An 18,209-nucleotide genomic window follows, 5' to 3' on the forward strand; every position below is an offset into this window, starting at 1 on the left:
AATGATAATTGCATGTGCAAAAACAAAGTATACTCTGGAAGATTTATTCTGTCTGAATGAACCATGTTTACATTTAACAAATAAACTGTGAATTCATTTACAAAACCTTGTTTGTTTTCCCGCCTTAACAGATCAAACTGCAGCAGGAAATGGACGTTAAGTGTCCTGAGGTGTTTGTCACAAATAAACATCATTTTTTCTTTCAAACTGTTGCTCCTAGCTTCTTTTGGCTTTCCTGCTTTTTTTTGTGGGACTCTGCTCTAGTTGCTCCATTGCCGTCCCTGCGTTTTCTCCCGAGCGTCCCCGCTTCCCGCCGGCCTGCCATCCCTGAGTGTGTTTCTTCGCTGGGCTCACCGTGAGGTCTGGGCTGGCTTGGTTGTTTGACGCGGGTGATTTTTGAACTTGGGGCATTGTGTCGCGAAAAATCCCTTCAAAGGTGTTTGTGCTTTCAGGGCACGTGTTTGGGAGCGATCCAGATGCTCTTGCATTGTCCTCATGTCTGACAGTAAAAGTGAGCTCACCATGCATCCCGTCCTCCACGTTGGGACTCTTGAGCTGTTTCTTCTTTGTCGGCTCCAAAAACTGCTCTGCAGTGCTCATTAGTTTTGTTTCCCGGCTCCGCTTTCTCTTAAATGACTGCGTTCCTTGTTTTTTCTGCAGTTTTTCCTTCTCCTTGTCTTTCTCTGTTCCACGTGTTCTTTTAAGGACCTCAACAAGCGCTTCGAGAATGTTGGTCTTGGGTTTGGTCTGGTTCTCCTCGCTCGCCTGAACCTCCTGTTCGAGAGTTTTGGGTGAAGGCGGTTCTTCTAAAAGGTTTGAAAGCAGGAGGGGGGAGCAGCTGATCCCAACTTCATTCTGGGATGAATTTTGTCCGTTTCTATTGGGGCTACTTGCAAAGAGGGAGCCTGAAGCATCCAAAAAGAGTGACTGTGAAGATACCGAAGGTGTTTCTCCGTAGAAATGATCGCTGTTTGCAGGACATGGAGGCAGCTCCTCCTGCAGGATCATCTGTAGAGCAAGAGAAAAAACAAAATATCCCCTAAACATTCATTTCCAATAAATGTTTATGTTTTTGTTTTTTAATTATTGTTACTGTAGTGTATCAGTATTTAAAGGATGCTACCTCTTGCTCTTGTTCTTCAAAAAGGTCCTGGCTGGCAGAGAGGAGAGGCATGAGGGCTTCGATATTCACCGTGGACTCCACCTGGCACAAAGAGCAAAGGTAACAGTTTGAACACCAAAACATCATAAAAAGGGCTAATACTCAGGAAGTGCTGTGAGCAAAATGTGCTGCAAGTATAGTTGCAAAGCTTTTTTATGAGTGAAACATGTTTTTATTAAACATGTGAACATAATTCAAAACAAACTCTTGTAGAGGATACAAAGTTAGAGAAATACAATTTTTTGAAATTACGAGGATCATGCACATCTAGTACAAGCAGAGCGTAGTGGTCAGCGGGACACAAATTTTGTGTCCTTTGCTTTAGCTAGCGGTGAGCGCAGCGTAAGCTGCGTCCAATGTGAAAGGGCCTTCAGGGTCATCCAGGAAAAAAACTGGACTCTAGGTAAAAATCTGTATTCACCAACTAGTTGGCAAGTGGTAGCTAACCAGTTGCAAACCTCCTCCGTCCGTCAGTAGTTTTTCATGGAAGACGCCAGCTTGCCTGCAAACACTCGTCAGCTGCACTTTTACAAGCTTCACTATGACTCGGCAATTAGTCGACAAGTATTTGCAGACATGCCAGACCCTTTTTAGGACCACATTCTCCTAGCTACACCCAGCTACCTCCAGCAACCACTAACCGACCACAGGGAGGTTACACATTTTCCTGAACAGCTGGAGGATGGTGGACAATCTGAGGGAAACTGTCCACTCACACTAAAGCCTCACCTGCTTAATCATTCTTTTTCTCTACAATGGGCCCCAAAACATACAAAACATAGCTTTGTGTTTTATTCAGTAAATCCTCAAATTATTGACTGAGCCATGAACTCATCAGGACGGTGGTTATTGAGCTCGCCGATCAAGTAAGGAGCAGGTTGTTTTCCAGACTATTGCATTCAGATTTAATGTTTACAAACAGAGGCATCGCCCCCTGCTGGCTATTACAAGTAATTCAAATCACAGGTCCACAGGTCCCCATCAGCTTTTTCTTAACAGTTGCTAACGGCAACAAATATATAACACTTCACATAATTTATTGGTGTGATGCTGTCTTCCTGCTCTAAATATAATGAAAGGGTTATGCATGGACAGTTTACCTTACTGACAAACTCCTCGTCTCTGCACAGCTCATCCATATACTCCAGGAAGGAACTGTTTTCCATGTTCAGGTACCCAGCCTCTCCATGCTCCTCCTCCCTGGGGTCTTCAGCCTGAGTGGGAAGCAGCTGGAACAGACGAAGGGTAAAATATCTATACACAAACACAGCTTACAAAATGTATTTTTTCTGCTTGTGGATGACTTGGTTGAAAAAGGCTGTTTACAGTTTCAATACAACTGCTCACCTGGTCAAAGAAGGACTCTAGGAGACTAAAACATTCGTCAATGGAATGTTTGTTCACTGCTTCCTCATCTAAAGAGGCTGTAGGTCCGGGAAAATAACAGTCCTCTGTAAGACTGGCTGGGATGTTTTCTTTGGGAGTTTTGCTTTCATTGCCTGGGTTGGCTTCATTGCCTGGGTTGCTTTCATTGCCTGGGTTGCCTTTGTGTGGATTGTTCTTCTGGTCCTCTGTTAGTGAAGACAGACATAGTAAAAACGGGACAATAACTATTAGCTTTTATTTCTCACTACTCTGCTAAAAGTCTAATTAAATTTCAATCATATTTGACTTTTTTTTTCAGCTGGTGGTCAGCTTAGCTGTTCAGGTACCTTTTGCACAGCTCATTGACCCCTGACCTCCTGACCCTGCATGCACCTCTGTCCACTGTGATGCTGTTGTCACCTCTGCGGGCGAACTTATGTAGACCCTGTGGCACAAATGGTGGGGTCAGACACAGTCAAGACATATCCAGTATTAGTTATTGTAACATGTGCAGTAATAGAGCCCTTACTGGTCTGCACAGTGAGTCTGAGGGAGCAGCACGATCTGCGGACACAGAATTGGTGGGAGGTGCCCGGGCCTGGAGCTGAAGGGCAGCTGTATGTAGGGCTGGGCCTTGTAACTGTAGGTGGGCACGGGCAGCCAGTAGGACTGTTGAGGACTGCCAGGCGATAAAGGCTGGAGGTGGAGCGGAGGCGGGTAGACAGCTGGCAGGAGGATTTGGAAGGAGTCCACCTGGGCTGGGAGATGCTGCACAGCATGCTGCTCATTTCCTGGATGCCGGTCTACTCTATTTCTTTGCCTTTCTGCAGCTCTTGTTTGGGGGACAAGTGGAATTACCCTTGCAGCTGAGCTCACAGGAGAGAGCTGTTGCTGCTGAAGGTGTTGGTGGGGGTTGGGATGTTGCAGGGACAATGGAAACCACCAAGCTGGATCCATCCTGGTTCTGTGTGTTTGCTTCTTTACTGTCAGAGATAATAGGGCGATTCATATTGGTGATTTTAACAGTTAAAGGATCGATGAGGATCAAGAAAGACCATTCTGTGTTACACTCTTTTAGATGTCAGAGGTCAAAGCATGATGGGCGGACTGGTTGGAGCTGATAAGAAGGCATCAGTAACTCAAATAAACACTTGTAGGTGCACACAAGGTAAGCAGAAAAGCATATCTGAATGCACAGAAGCAGAAGACCACATCTGGTGTCACTGCTGGCAGCCAAGAACTGGAAACTGAGGCTCCAATTTATACACAATTCCCAAAATTAGACAACTGAAGATTATAAAAACGTTGCCTCTTCTGATGCCCAAAGGCTCGTGTCTTATCTTAAAGCCAGCTTCCACTCTTGCAAACAGGTGCTTTGGAACTCCACGTATGGACAGCTCCACATTAACTAACATGTAAATGCTTAACGTGGTGTAAAGACAAATGTGTCATTAATAACACAACGAGCTGTGACCGTGTCACCTACGTGGACATATGTCAGAAACAAGCCGAGCCTGAGAAGCTTAGAAGAGCGATCTGCCTTTGAAAAGACCGTAGTAAGAATAAAAACAGTGATGCTGTGGGCTGTGTGCTCTAGCAGAGTATACTCTAACTGTGTGACTGTTAGACAACAACATTACTTAGCCGGGCTCAGTGCATACAGATAAGTTTTTATTATTAACTTAGTGTTTAGGTGAGGGAGTTTAGATGCTTAAGACTGGGTTAGCTGAACTGGTGGTACAGAGTCACCTCTAATTTCAACACAGTGGCTTAACATGAGCAGTTATGACAACCTTTATGAAAACAATCAGTGCTCAGTGAAAGATATCCACACAGTGGTGTTTGCAAACACAAGACAGCCTTTCAGCGTTACATGCACACAACAGAAACAGTGCACACTGTAGTTAATAGCATTTCTCGGTTGCCTTACCTTTGTTAGTGAAGATAAACTAATCTTCTCTTAGATGCTGTAGTAGGTGCACACTCTGCTCAGACCAAAATTCAAAAGAAACCAAATGAAGGCAAATTTTTGTACGTAAACATTCCATATTTCACCCACAGTGATGCACAGGAATTCCGCCCCCACCCCACACATACACACACACACACACACACACACACACATACACAAATTACTTTATTTATAGTACAGCTTTTATCCATTGCAACTTTTTATGACATGTGGGCTCATTGTTTTGTTTATTTATTTATTTGTCTCTTTTTGATTGCAGATACAAAGAGCTGTAATGTTTTATGAAGGAGTACAACATAATCATTAATGGAAAAAAGCAAATTATGCAAGAAACTTCAGGTTTAATCTTTTTATCTTATCTTATTTTATTTTATTTTTTAAAATTGGGTCACTTGACAATAATAAGCGATCGCGTTAATGGCAACAGAGTTCGGATCTTGTCTCCAGGGTATCGTTTGAGATTCAAACGGATTGCAAAGGGTAGAAAAAGCTAGTGAGACTTCGTTTCCCAGAATGCTCTAAGTGCTGAACCGGATATCCGCTCTTCCGTCCTAGAGCGAACCAACGTCCACTGCACGTGGAAATCCAAGAGAAAAAGAGCGCATTACAGCAATTTTTGCGTTGTTTTCGATATAAACAGCTCCGTATACATATTTTGAACCCCTGAAGTGTAAAAACAAACCAGCTCGGTCGGGATGTTTCTGCAGTATTACCTAAATGAAAACGGGGACAGAGTCTACACTCTGAAGGTAAAGTTGTGTTTATCTCTGACATGTTTCGCTTTATTCTTTGTAAACGCGTCTCCGCTGCTTCACGTAAGGCTGCTAACGTTAACGTAGATGTAAAGAGCTGAAACACCTGGGAAAATGCCCAACTTTAAAATATGGTCTGTTTTTTTTATATTTATGTTTGTATACAGTAAACATTACAGCAAAACGTTTCGGGGATTTTATCGTCACGAAGCCACCATACGCACAGTTTTTACGAGTCGCATACGTTTAAAAACCCGAGTGGAGTATGACTCGATAATTGTCATAGCTTGGGGTAAAACTGCTTTGAAATCAAAATAAACACGACAAAATACAAGACGTATGCATTTAATTAAAGCTATTAAGTAGTAGGTCAGTGTAATATAGTGAAATATGTCAAATTGAGCAAGTGAAACATGTAGGCGGCTGAATGTAGTAAAACACGACAGTTAACAGAGTTTATTGGGCAGAAGTTAAAGTAGGCTTTGGCATGTAGCTCAGGTGTGGTGGGGCAGTGTGACTTTGCAGAAAGTTGGAACAACAGTTTTCTTTAATATCTGTAGTGTAATGTTTTGTGGACAGGCTGCTATCTGCTGACAGCCCCTCTAGAGCTTGACTGGTCACAGCAGAGCCAGCTCTATAAGCAGCTGTATTAGAAGAGCTCATTATAATTGTCGCCCCTGTAAATTTTGTATAAATGTGAGACCACCCTTAATCTAATCCAACAACGAGGACTGCACCTCTTCACCGTAGTCCAGCACTGCTCTGGAGTGTGCCTCAGTAATGCAAACCAACCAGGTAACCTCAGCGAGCAACGCATGCACAGATTCAGTGTCTGATTTTTAGGTATCATGAGATGATTTGGGACGTTAAGCTTTCAGTTTTCAGTTTTATTTGTCATATGCAAGTTAGCACAGGGTCAACATCGCAATGAAATGTATTTGACGAGCAGAAGACAGTCACTCAGCAGAATGGTACAGTAGAAAAAAATAATAAAAAATAAATAGAAAAATAGTAAGAGCAAAATATTAATAACATGTAGTAAAAGAAAAAAGAGATTTTCAGTTAACTGACTAAATATATATATGTATATATAAATATATGTACACACTAGTGATTAAATAAAGAAAATCTTAAATAGGAATGTGAGGGGGGGGGGAGATGGGATATTGCACAGGAATGAGCAGCAGTACAAACTAAACAGTACAAAAGTTTTTGTTTTTTGTGGCAGTTGTTACAGTATTGCACTTTTTTAAATATAAATATCAATAAAGTGGAGTGACCAGTGCAGATTAAACAGAGTACTTGTGAAGCTGCAGGGTAGCTTCTGAGTGCGTCCTGTGGACTGTGTGTGTGTGTGTGTGTTTAAGTGTTGCTGTTGAGGTGTCGTATGGTTTGATGGTAGAAATTGTTTTTATGTCTTGTAGTCCGAGTAGACAGACTCCTGTAACGTCTGCCAGATGGTAACAAGGAGAAGAGCTGATGTGCTGGGTGGCTGTGGTCCTTGATGATCCTGTGTGCTTTACGGAGGCATTGCTGAAGATAAATGTACTGAATGGCAGGAAGCCTCATGCCAGTGATGTGCTCTGCTGCCTTCACCACCCTCTGTAGTGATTTACGGCTGCTGGCAGAGCAGCTTCCGTACCAAACTGTAATGCAGCTCGTCAGCAAGCTCTCGATTGCACACCTGTAGAAATTTGAGGTGATGTTGGCGTTCAGCTTTGAATTCCCACACAGCTAAGCGGTCCTTACCTTAGAGCGTAACTCCTCTGCTTCCCCTGCGGTCCGCTCTTGCATCCATCTTCCTCCATCTCTTGAGTGTGAGGTTATCACGCATTAACTTTTAAGCAGACAGATCCTGGGTTAGGACTGCACAGATGCAGTTTCTGTGTTTGGTGGTATTCATCGGGGTGTTTTGAAATTAGCTGCGATTACAGAATAACCAGATATGTTGGGCACGTAAGTGGGTATGCGCCCACAGACGAATGTTTGGAGTTGCCCTCGATGCGTTTCGTCCACCGTAAAGACATGTCCAACACTTGGCAGTTTTTACTTAAATGCTTTTAGTCGACTTTGAGGTACCTCATGCTTTTTTTGTCACATTCACTGTGAGCATTTTCTTGCGTGACTTCCCTGTAGCTGTCGTGTAGTTTTATCTTTCTTCCTAATAAATAAATGTACATCTTGAGTTGCTTTTCATTTTAACCATGTTGTTTATTAAATCTGCCTCTGTTGCAAAGCCCTTTCAACAGCAAGGGCGTCTTGCATCCTGTGACTTTCCAATCACCTTGAAGGAAATGAGAAATTATGGGCAAGTTTTAGCTCAACAACTGTTGGTTACCTATTAGTTAGGTCACAAGTGAAGAAACTCTTGTGCTGGCTTGTAAAGTTGGGAGGTGGTCTAGTTGCCTGGGGCCAGTAAACACACAGCCTGAGGGGGGCAGAAGCAGTGTGCAGACACAAGAAATCTCAGTGATTGAATGTGAACTTGGAAATATTTTGTACACTCAAAGAAAAGGGAACTGTTGGAGCTGTTCTTTCAGATATAGGTGACTGGAGAATGGTTTTATTCCTCCAGCCCACTTAAGATCAAATTGGTCTGAATTGGGAGCTTTATTGAGGAATATAAGGCTCAGACTGGACAAACAGTGAACTCAGACAATAATACCATGACACCGACAATTGCAACAAGATTAGTGTGAAGATGTTTGGACTAAATGAATAAATAAGGGATACCTAGTTACGATACATACAGTAAATAAATGGGAACTTGACAGTGTTGTGTAAATGGTATATAGACAACAAAACGGTGTATACAGCTCGATTTGGTTCAGCAGCAGTAATAATGGATGTTTTAAGTACAAACACTATGAGAGTGTTGGTGTTACACAGAGGGACGGCCTGTGGGAAGAGACGATCCAGGTGTCTGCTTGTTTTGGCATGAAGTGCTCTGTAGCGCTTACCAGTGGGGAGGAGTTGGAAAAGGTTGTTTGCAGTATGTCTGTGAAGGTTCTCAGGTTTTGATAGTTCTGCAGTAATTTCGCCTGCTCGTTTCCTGACTCTGGATTTGTACTAATCCTGCATGGAGGATGGGTCGGCACCAACATTTGTTTGTTTTACCTGGAGATCCCAGTGTCTGTTATAGTCTGGTCTCGTCCTGTTAAATCCAAACCATACAGTAATGTTTTTCAGAGTACAGAGGATGAACTTCTTGCAAAAGCTCAGGCTGTTCATCCTCTGCTGTGTCTTCTTGATGATTTTGTCTGTGTTGGATCCTGGGAGGTTCTGGATCCCAGAAACCTGAAGGTTTCCACAGCACACACAATGATGCTGAGTAAGTAATTCCTGCCCCTGTGGCAAAGATTACGTCTTTAACACTGGGACGCGTCATGTCACTTTAACCAGACATGCACCTCTAGATTTTTGTAACCTGAAACATTTTGCAGATGGCTTGAAGACATGAGTGCAAGATCATTAAAGTTTTTAACGCCATTTTAATGATGTTCCATTGCAGATGCTCAGAGATGCTGATTACACCACAGGGACAGCTGTTCAACCCCACATCTGTATGGAGAGTCATCAGTCATGTCATCTGCACATTTCATGATTTTGACCTACAGGTCTTTAGTGGTGCGGTTGTTTGTGTAGAGGAGAGGACACAACTCTTGAGGCCACCACAGCTGATTTTTCCAGGTGCTGGATGTGGTTCTCCTCAGCGTCATCTACAGCTTTTGCTGTCCGTGTCTCAAGGTCCAAAACTGGGCTATGAGGGCCATGACTTCTGACTGCTGCAGTTCTAAACTGGTCCTGGGTCTGAATGGTTGTCTCTCTCTCTCCCTGTGTTAGCTCTGCAACCCCGCCAGCTGTCATGGAGAAATCTGAAAACGCACTGAAAATCTATTTTCATGATTTGAAACCCTTAAAAAGCACAAGCACACTCTTTTCTCTTTCCACAGAAGGTGACTCCAGATGGGGAGCCCACCAGCTCGGCCCACCCAGCTCGATTCTCCCCAGATGACAAGTTTTCCCGGCACCGGGTGATATTGAAGAAACGCTTCAACATACTGCTGACCCAGCAGCCCAAGCCTGTCATGTGAGGAGGAGGAGAAAGACATACCAGGATGGAGCTACAAGGAGAAGAGCGAGAAAACACCTGAGCCGGATTTAAAGGACTGCTCGTACCCTCCATTGACGTGATGATGGAATTTGTTCATATTTTTTAAGGGTGGCGGTTTTTAATTTGTTCATGCTAAATAAATCTTTGCGTCATAGCTCCTCACGTGTTGCCTGTGTGTGTCTAAAATCCAGACTGGCTGACAGCTTGTTGGACAAATGAAGCATTTAAATGATAGTCTTTAATGTGCCACCAACCTACCAGCCAGGGGGCGCTGTAGTATGAAGGTTGTCCTACAGGATTTCCCTATATCCAAAATAACACGATCACGTAATTTGTGGCATTATGAAAACACACAGCCGATTATAGATTTGAGGAAGCACTTTAGCTGAGCCTGCAGATTTTCTCCATTTGTTTCCCAAGACAGCCATAACTTCCTCTCAAAGCTTTCTTTTTTAAAATCATGTCTTTTACTTTTGCAGCCAAACACTGGATCGATTTGTAGATATAGGACAGCCAGGTGACTCTTTGTGTGTGACTGCACAGGGTTTTTTTTTGTTTGTTTTGTGTTGTTTTTTTAATATATCTTTTGTCCACCTGTCCCACATTCTGATTGGCTCCACTTTGAAATTCGGTGCTGTTAGAGAAGACACTTTAAGTCCTGAGTGGCTGTGATCAGAGGTCTCCAGCAGGTTAACACTTCACTTGTGTTTTGCTGCTGACAACATGTCAAAGGTGGAACTGCAAGTGACTCCAGCATCACAAGATTTGTGCACAACATGATGCAAACTAATAGAAAGGAAATGTAGATGTCATGGTGTTGTACCTTGGAGTAAACAAGAGGATATTTTTTATATATATATATAAATATAAATATATATATATATATAAATAAAAAAAACAAACTCAAACAGTATTTATGCTAAATGTTGATTACTGCTTATTTAAAAGAAGCCAATACAAAGAACTGGTACAAAGCTGACCTCCAATTGTTAAATAATGGATGGACATTGTGAGGGAAGTCACCTTTATGTCAGCTGAATAATGTGCTACCTTTTTCTAACTTAGATGGATTAGAGAACTATAACTTAGTGAATATAGTTTTTTTTTTTTTTTTTTTTTTTAAGAATCTTTCTGCTTTCTTAAAATGTGACAAAAAGTTTAGAAAGGAAAAAAGTTGTAATTCAAAAAAGTGCATTTGGACTGACACCCATATTTTTGTGGGAAACAAACAGCAGTTATTCAGACCAAAAGGAGAAAAGTACTAAAATTCACCTCCTTATGCTCATTGAATACTGCTCAAAAAAAAATCAAATTTAAATTAAGGGACCACTCAGTCATCACAAATTAACCCAAAGTCAGTTAAACTTCAGGGAGATCAGAGTGTACGGTTTGGAAACATAAATCATTTGTAGAAAGCCAATAAGAGGAATGGTTTCTCAGACTATTGCTCTTTCCTTATCCCTCCTCACTGCCGTTGTCACTCCTGTTAGCCTGAGGGATCACCTTGCATGATGAGATGATGAATGGTGTCCTGCTGGATCTTCTCCCAGTCCTAGATCAAGATATCTGTGGGCTCCTGCACAGCATTTCTGACATGATGAAAGGTCTGGGCTCAGGTCTGGGGTGTGTGAGAGACAGTCACGTCCAGAATCTGCCTGCACACTCTGATCACAAGAGGCCTGATATTGTCCCACATGAGATGAACCCTGGGTTTACTGCATCAGCTTAAGGTCTGAGGGTTTAACCACAGCACCTTTTTGACCTGTTTTCAGGCTGACTCTTATAAAGACAGATTAACATGCCTGAAGTTGAACCGTTTTACACTGAAATGATCAAGCTTTCCCTTCATTTTCTTGAGCCATATATTTACTTAGTACTTACATTTACTTAGTCAGATTAAAATCAAATTACCCGTAAAAAGTACTTAAAGCTTTCCCAGCAGAAAATACAGTGAAACAATGGAAAGAACTGATTGAGTATTTTTAGAAGAACATACAATTTAATTCAGAAAATAGCAAAGGCCATAGTATTTCAGATATTTAATTTTACATTCTTGAATTGTTAATGCAACAATAATTCATGTAAGTTACATATTTTAGAGCCAGGTACTGGTTCCCAATATGTGGATTTGGGCCTAGTCCAAAGGGTCAGATGATAAGTGTGAGGAAAGAAGCAAAACTAATGTTAGCTGACAGAAGTACTTTAAAAGTATTTTTAATGTGGTAAAGTAACTAGTAGCTACAGCTCGCAGATAAATATAAATAAAAGTACCAGAAATGTATTACAAATAGCGAAAGTGTGTGTAAAAAGTAAATCGGTATTAAATCTGGTATTGATCAAAAATATATTTGAAGAAATAAGTGATGCATTTCAAATTTTTAGCAGCACTGTTCGTATAGGATAGCTAGCCGCTGTGTATTTGAACTACATTTCCCAAGTAGCTTTTACCCCCGTGTCTGTCACTACGCATGCGCAAGACGTTGGAGCGACGGCGAGGAATAGAGGACCCCCCAGGCGCTAGCGCGTGTGTATGGTTGAGTCGGTTGAACAACCCAAAAAAAAAAAAAACAAGTCCCGAGAAAACCTGGGAGACACTCCCAAATTTTTAGTGATTTAAAACAGCCATATGTGCATAGGGCCATATGGAAGCCGGAGCCAGGTATGTGTTTCATGTGATAACTGTCTGAACTCAGGGCTTTTTCTCTATCGGTGTCGGTGAGGCAGCTGGGGCTCCGCAGAGTTGACAGTTTATGGCACGGCTAGCCGCTGAGCTAGCTTCGGTTAGCCGCGCCGACTGTAGACGAGCGGCTTCACCCGATACGACCTCCCCGTATGAGTGTGTGTATTTGTTACCACCTATGGATATCTGGTTGATGGGTCGGCGCTGGGCGTGATGCTCTTCGACACAAGACGCTTGGTTGAAAGGAAAATCACAACTATGTGAGTAACGAGCTAATTACCCGGCCGGTTTATCCCGGAATAACCACGCGTTTTTGGACGGTTTTTTTTACGCCTTTATTTTCAAGCCGCTCTTAAACAGGTCCCCCACGTCGTAAAATCGCTCTTCGCGAGGTTTGAGTTAATGTCTGCTTGGCATTTTATCCTAACGCTGGCTCTGGCCATATCGTGTAGTCTGCAGGTGTTCAGTGACCGGTTCGAGCCAGAATTATTATGGCCAGCTTAATTGGCTTACAATGGGCGGTGGTTAGAGAGGCGAGCATCCCAGCCAGCTTTGATTTCCCTAAACTGGTTAATTAAAGACTTTTCTTAATTGGTAAAGGTGTGTTTGGCCATGTCCTTGTCTCTGGATCATATTTGCTTACAGCCGCATTACCCTCGTGCCAAAAGCCAAAAGCGCAAGAGGACCTAATCTCCCTAATTTGACTGTAAAGTTCCTTAACGATAGTAAAATTAAGGCAGTATTTTCACTTAATTGATCTCAGACCTGGAAAAATCTTGAACCAGGTGAGGTTAAAGCCAGTTACTGCTAGTTTAGCTAAAAGAATAATCTTTAGTCATGGCGGTTAGATATGTTTAGGAGGTCAGGTAGCCTCACAGATATTGATCTGGCAGCTTGGCAAACTAATCCATGATCATTAATACTGGCCCACATTGGTAGCAAGGCATTATGACTGTCTCCTGCTGCAAAGGTAACAGCTTAAAATACAAAAATAGGCCCCGAGTTAGCAGGAAAAAGGAACAAAATGTGCTCAATCCTTATGCTTGGACAAAAAAGATGGCTGAATATGCTGTAATGTTATCTAAGTGACACACATAAGAGTAAATGTGTGTGTTTAACACATTCTTTAAAGGAAACCAGAGCCAGGCATTCGTTTCAAATGACTAATGTTTGAGCTCTGAGGGTTTGTCTTGGGCATTTGTAAGTGTTGATAAGGCAGCATTAATAAAAAAAAATGACCAACAAAGAGGCACCAAAATTTTGCTGGCACTGGTTGGGTAAAGGGTCACTGTAAATAAATCACTGCTTAGTGAAAATATTGTAAACTGTATGCAGTAAAACAAGTGAAAATCAGTCAAACTAATGTACCCAAAAGTGCAGTGTTAAATATTCCAAGGTTAAAGCAATGCTATGTGTATTATAGATAAAATATTATAAGTAAATCCAGGTGTAATGGGAAGTTTGATGGCCACAGGTAGGAATGATTTTAGGTTTTCAGGTTTATTTATAAATGTTCTAGAGCCAAAACACAAGAATTCACCTCTAAGTGCTTTATATTGTGAGATAACCCTACAATAATACAGAGAAAACTCCAAAACTAGATGACTCCGTATGGACGAGTACTTAGTGATAATGGGGAGGAAAAACTCTTGGGATGAAGACGGGCCAAAAGAGACAGATGATTAGTACCTTCCAACTAGTGGATGACCTGCTCTTTCTCTTTCCTCGTCCTCTTCACATTGCTGGGGTTTTTTTGTTTTGTTTTGTTTCTTTGTTTTTTTTAAACCAAGCTGTTGTCTGTGAAAACATCAATCTCGAGGTTTCAGAACAAGATTTCAGAAACAAGCTCATGACGTCATGATCACTATGTCATTCTTTTCTACTGTCTATGAAGCCAACATTGGCAGTCACATAAAGGTGGTCATCAACTGGATAGGTCAGCCCAGGGCTTCCCAGTCTAGCTACTTTGGACACTCGTACTATCTGCGCCCTGAGGTTCAAGTGTTCTTCTGGGAATAGTAATGCTATTTCCCAGGGATTCCAAGGTGGTGGTCAGTATCATATAGTTGGTCGTGTCACATGTCGGGAAGCTGTTATTTCACTTACAAGATCATTGAACATGCAACAGTGAGGGTTACAGATGATTTATTTTACCACAGTGGTGGATCAGTATCATCACATATTTGAAGCCAAAGTATCTGTGTTATATCAGAAGTGTAATAAACTGTGCATCTGTGGATTGAGGCATTCTCAGCAGGGATGGATATATTTAAGATTGGGTGGATATCCAAGAATTTATCAGTTCTTCTGTCTCGTTCTTTATTGATTCTTTTATGATTAATTGTGGAAAAATTTAAGCCTCCACAGGTTTGGAGAATCTGCAAAACTCTAAAGACAAGTAACAGAATTTGATAAAATCCTGCATGTGACTCAGGCATGCGAAAGCTCTGCTGCCATGAGTTTGATGGCGTCATTTAGTTACGCACAACTGTGAGAAAAACACACTGACACTGATAGAAGCATCTGATAAGCCTGGAGACATACAGCTCACATGGACTGGGTCATTTTGGAATCAGCCCTCAGTGGCAGTTTTAAAGGCCACTGCTTGCTCGTTGACCACAGCATGGTCACTGAATTGTTTCTACATTGCTCTCTGTATGTTGGCATCGCTACACATCAGCGTGAACTTAAAGTTGGGTTAGATTTAGACAGGCGTGTCGGTCTCTAGTGGGAGGCAAGGCTCAGTCGTCTATCAGTGAATGTCAGACTGAAGATTGAGGTAGTAATATTTGAGCTGAGGCTCTCTGACATGTTCTGCCAGCCCATTCTATCACCTCACTGTACGTTGTCTGCCCCCCCCACAATATAGTTTTCTTATTAGAAACACATGCTGGTGAGTTATAATGGAAACTCATTTAGGTGTAGCTCAAATATGGCTGGAGGAGGCTCACGAAAATAACCTCACGCCCGCCTCAGAGCAGATGCTTTTCACGCTGCAGCTTTCTTTATCTTTGAGAAACCCCCCTCCTTACCCCCTCTCCACCCATCTCGTCCACTTCTGAATGCAGACTGACAAAGGCTGTTAGACGGGTAGCGTTATAAAACAGGAAAGAGAGGCCAAGTCTGTGAATGTAGAGTGAGAAAAAACAGCCAGGAGCTACTGGCACAACCGGTTGGAACCGCTCTCTTTTAATAATTAAATTATGATTCAAGCTAAAACAACAATTCAAATACACAATGTCCACCTGCTGGGTCACTTCTTTCCCTCAGGTTAGTTAGCACACTGGATATCTAGTTCACTAACCACTGAAGGCGCTGGACAACAGTGATGTTCACAGTGCTTACTGTTTCACACCTCCTTTACTTAGAGAGCAGTCATGCTGCTCTGAGAAGATGATACTTGTGATGCACAGTCGTTTTCATAGAGTTGTTTCATTGGCATGTAGAGAAAAGGAACTGGGTTGAAATGTGTGGGTTTTTTATGTTGAGTTAAGAAGCACCATGACATCCCCCCCCCCCCTCCCCGGTGCATAGATGCATTTTATGGTACAACAGAAGAAGTGCAGAGCAAACAACTTGGTGTTAACACACACTGTATTTGAAAGATGGACATATCCAGCTCTCCCTCATTGGTTTATGGATGCATTTAGTATTTTAGCTGCTGTTATTATCTTGTTGTTTTTTTCAGATTTCTTTCAGTTTGTTTGTTTGTTCCTTTGAAATTTAATTCTGCTTTATGTTTTTCCTGTCTGTCTGTACCCCTCACTGTACCACTTTCTTCCCTTCCTTTGCCCTGGCTCTGACCTCTAATGTGTGATATCGTTATAAAGACATCTTTACCTCTAAGGTTGCTTGACAGACAAGTTTTACTTATGTTTACTTAAGAAATAGCAGAGAAAGACAAGTTTAATTCATTTGACTGCTGAGCCATAGGAATTGAAACAAAGTGCAGGTAGAAGAGAGAACGCACTGAGGGCAGTGTAAAGATTTAGCTTGATAATAAAAGACAGCCTCAGCTGTTTGTATCATATCATGTCTCAGTTTTTATTCTACACATTCCCAAATTTATAGCCAGGATTTTATAGCCAGGGATTTGATCATTTTGTGCTTGTGTCACTGGAAACATTTATTTGTTGTACCTTTTCTTTCACATGCCGTGTGGAAGAAGTCTAGTTTGCTTAAATGGAGAATTTCAGCGTCAAAAGGGCAAATTGTAGAGGACACCATTACCTCAGCATCAACTGTAAAATAGCCTAGCCTAGCTCAGCTCAGCTCAGCCCTGCTGGCCAGTCCGTGACTCCTCCTTCCCCTTCCCTCTTCTCCTGCATCCCACATAGTGCCCCTCCACCCCCTGTCTCTTTCAAGTGAGCTATAATGGCATCAGTGCGCTTCACTGTGACGCCCACTAAGGCGGAGGACCTCCCAGTGGGGTCAGACCTGTCACCTGACATCAGCCTGCGCTCCGGTTCCCGTGTGCGCTTTGAGTCAGACAGCGCCAACCGAAGTGACCCACTAAGCGAAGTTTCTGGAGGTGTGACGACGACTTCTGCAGGAGGAGGGGCTGACACCCCGGATCACAGCAGCATAGACCAAGGTGAGGATACACACACCTAACACAAACACATTTCTTTTTAACTGATGGTGTTTATTCTTTATTCTTGAGACATGACAGCTGTCACGTCCTCTTTGAAGTTTCTTCATTGGCTGCATTATGTGTGACAGGCCTGTGCAGTGTCCATGATTTAACCATCGAAAAAGGGGTACTGGGATCAGGCTTATGTTGCTTAAGTCGGTGTGTTGTTTCTAGGGCTGCCACGATTAGTCGACTAGTCATGATTACGTCGACTATCAAAATCGTCGACGACTGATTTAATAGTCGATGCATCGTTTGAAGCTTTGTAAGATCACAAAAGACTCAGGAATAAGTAGTAGGATTTAAGAGTGTAATAACGGACTGAAACAGAAGATGGCAGCACAGCATGTACAAGGATGCCAGTTGCCGTTAAACCCCGAAGAAGAAGTAGCTCTGTCCCAGAATTCATAGCGCAGCCCAGCTCAGTTTACAACAATGGCGGCAGCTAGTTAGTTTTAATATTACTCTTATTATTCTTTCTGGGTCACAAAATAAACGTTTAACATATTTCAGGCGAGAATGTATAAACCTCAAATATCTGCTCAGTTATTCAAGGCGCCACATATTTTCAAAAGTGCTCCGACGTTTTCGGAGACGTCTGTTACCCACTAGCTCGATAGCTAGCCGGGGACAAGGCTCACTGGAGCCCGTGAGAACACCGGACTCCCGGCAAATCGTTTTCAAACCCACCTCCGTCTTTCGCTACTCAGGTTAAACATATATAAGTCACTTAGATAACTTCAAAATGTTATTGTTTGGCTTTTTTTAGTATTTTATTTGTTCCTGAGTAAATCTGTTTGGCTGAGATTAAAGTTATAGTTTTTACACAGCTGAATAAACGTCAAGCAGACAACTGATTATCAGAAGTGTGAGATGCTTGAAAATATACTCCGGTGTCCCGTTATATTTTAGATAGCAAGGAGTTTATTAACCTTCACCGAAACAATCTGCAAATTTCATTAAAATTTAATAAACTATCATCTTGTCGTTATTTTTAGTTAGCACATACCTTAAACACTTAAAGCTGTAAGCTAATGATAGTTATATAAGAGCAGATGCTGCTGGTGCAATAAGCTGTACGTTTTACGTCCAATGGATGATGATCTGATTAGTCGACAAATCGCAAAAATAATCGGTGACTAGTCGACTATCAAAATAATCGTTTGTGGCAGCTCTAGTTGTTTCCTAGCTTTTGCTACATGATGACTGGTTTTAAAAATTGATACTGATGAGGTTTGATTGATTGATTGATTGATTGATTTTTTTTTTTTTTTTGTGGAAAAAACTTGACCTACCTAAATTTTCAGCTTAGTGTCTGAAAACGGTGGGGCAAGAGAACAGAAAAAAGCTTTGACATTTCACTTCTTATGTGGCATGATGTCTGCATCATTGACTTTGCAATGTCCAAGTGTCAGAAAAACATCCAGGCATCGATAAAAGATATTGATGAGTCTTGGAGACTTATGACTATGAAAAGACAGGGCAGTTTGGATCCAGTTCCACCTGATTTCCAACCCTAGTCTGCTTTTTT

The 18,209-nt window shown here is 42.0% G+C and overlaps 3 protein-coding genes across 7 annotated transcripts in view; 2 read left to right on the forward strand and 1 right to left on the reverse strand.

Annotated features, from left to right (window-relative positions):
• Positions 1 to 137: 137 nt before the first annotated feature.
• Positions 138 to 3,495, reverse strand: LOC146390730 (uncharacterized). Its single transcript, XM_084923730.1, has 6 exons — positions 3,057 to 3,495; positions 2,875 to 2,972; positions 2,510 to 2,733; positions 2,263 to 2,391; positions 1,124 to 1,204; positions 138 to 1,008 (listed from the first exon to the last, which is right to left on the reverse strand). The coding sequence occupies exons 1-6, from the start codon at positions 3,482 to 3,484 to the stop codon at positions 217 to 219; spliced, it is 1,752 nt and encodes a 583-aa protein (XP_084779856.1). The 5' UTR covers positions 3,485 to 3,495; the 3' UTR covers positions 138 to 216.
• A 1,524-nt stretch (positions 3,496 to 5,019) lies between these two features.
• On the forward strand, positions 5,020 to 9,527 carry nop10 (NOP10 ribonucleoprotein homolog (yeast)). The gene is made up of 2 exons (XM_084923729.1): positions 5,020 to 5,248; positions 9,205 to 9,527. Exons 1-2 carry the CDS (start codon positions 5,195 to 5,197, stop codon positions 9,343 to 9,345), a joined length of 195 nt encoding a protein of 64 aa, XP_084779855.1. The 5' UTR covers positions 5,020 to 5,194; the 3' UTR covers positions 9,346 to 9,527.
• A 2,326-nt stretch (positions 9,528 to 11,853) lies between these two features.
• The window catches only part of slc12a6 (solute carrier family 12 member 6), a 30,743-nt gene continuing 24,387 nt past the window's right edge, over positions 11,854 to 18,209 (forward strand). For 2 of the 5 annotated variants that reach the window (XM_084923706.1, XM_084923707.1), the window contains exons 1-2: positions 11,854 to 12,024; positions 15,876 to 16,639. In XM_084923706.1, the coding sequence (XP_084779832.1) occupies positions 16,420 to 16,639 (220 nt within the window). In that variant the 5' untranslated portion in view covers positions 11,854 to 12,024; positions 15,876 to 16,419. Of the gene's footprint in view, positions 12,025 to 12,071; positions 12,306 to 15,875; positions 16,640 to 18,209 lie in introns of those variants that run through there. The other 3 variants (XM_084923704.1, XM_084923705.1, XM_084923703.1) reach the window with 3 other exon arrangements.

The sequence above is a fragment of the Perissodus microlepis genome, chromosome 3 (assembly GCF_051167445.1).
Source record: "Perissodus microlepis isolate ML-2025 ecotype Zambia chromosome 3, ASM5116744v1, whole genome shotgun sequence".
Lineage (NCBI taxonomy): Eukaryota > Metazoa > Chordata > Actinopteri > Cichliformes > Cichlidae > Perissodus > Perissodus microlepis.

Coding starts and splice junctions, on each gene's coding strand:
- nop10 (XM_084923729.1), top strand. CDS start 5,195: ATGTTTCTGCAGTATTACCTAAATGAAAACGGGGACAGAGTCTACACT. Junction 5,249..9,204: donor ACAGAGTCTACACTCTGAAG/GTAAAGTTGTGT, acceptor CTCTTTCCACAG/AAGGTGACTCCAGATGGGGA.
- LOC146390730 (XM_084923730.1), bottom strand. CDS start 3,484: ATGGATCCAGCTTGGTGGTTTCCATTGTCCCTGCAACATCCCAACCCC. Junction 2,734..2,874: donor GTCAATGAGCTGTGCAAAAG/GTACCTGAACAG, acceptor CTTCACTAACAG/AGGACCAGAAGAACAATCCA. Junction 1,009..1,123: donor TTGAAGAACAAGAGCAAGAG/GTAGCATCCTTT, acceptor CTTGCTCTACAG/ATGATCCTGCAGGAGGAGCT.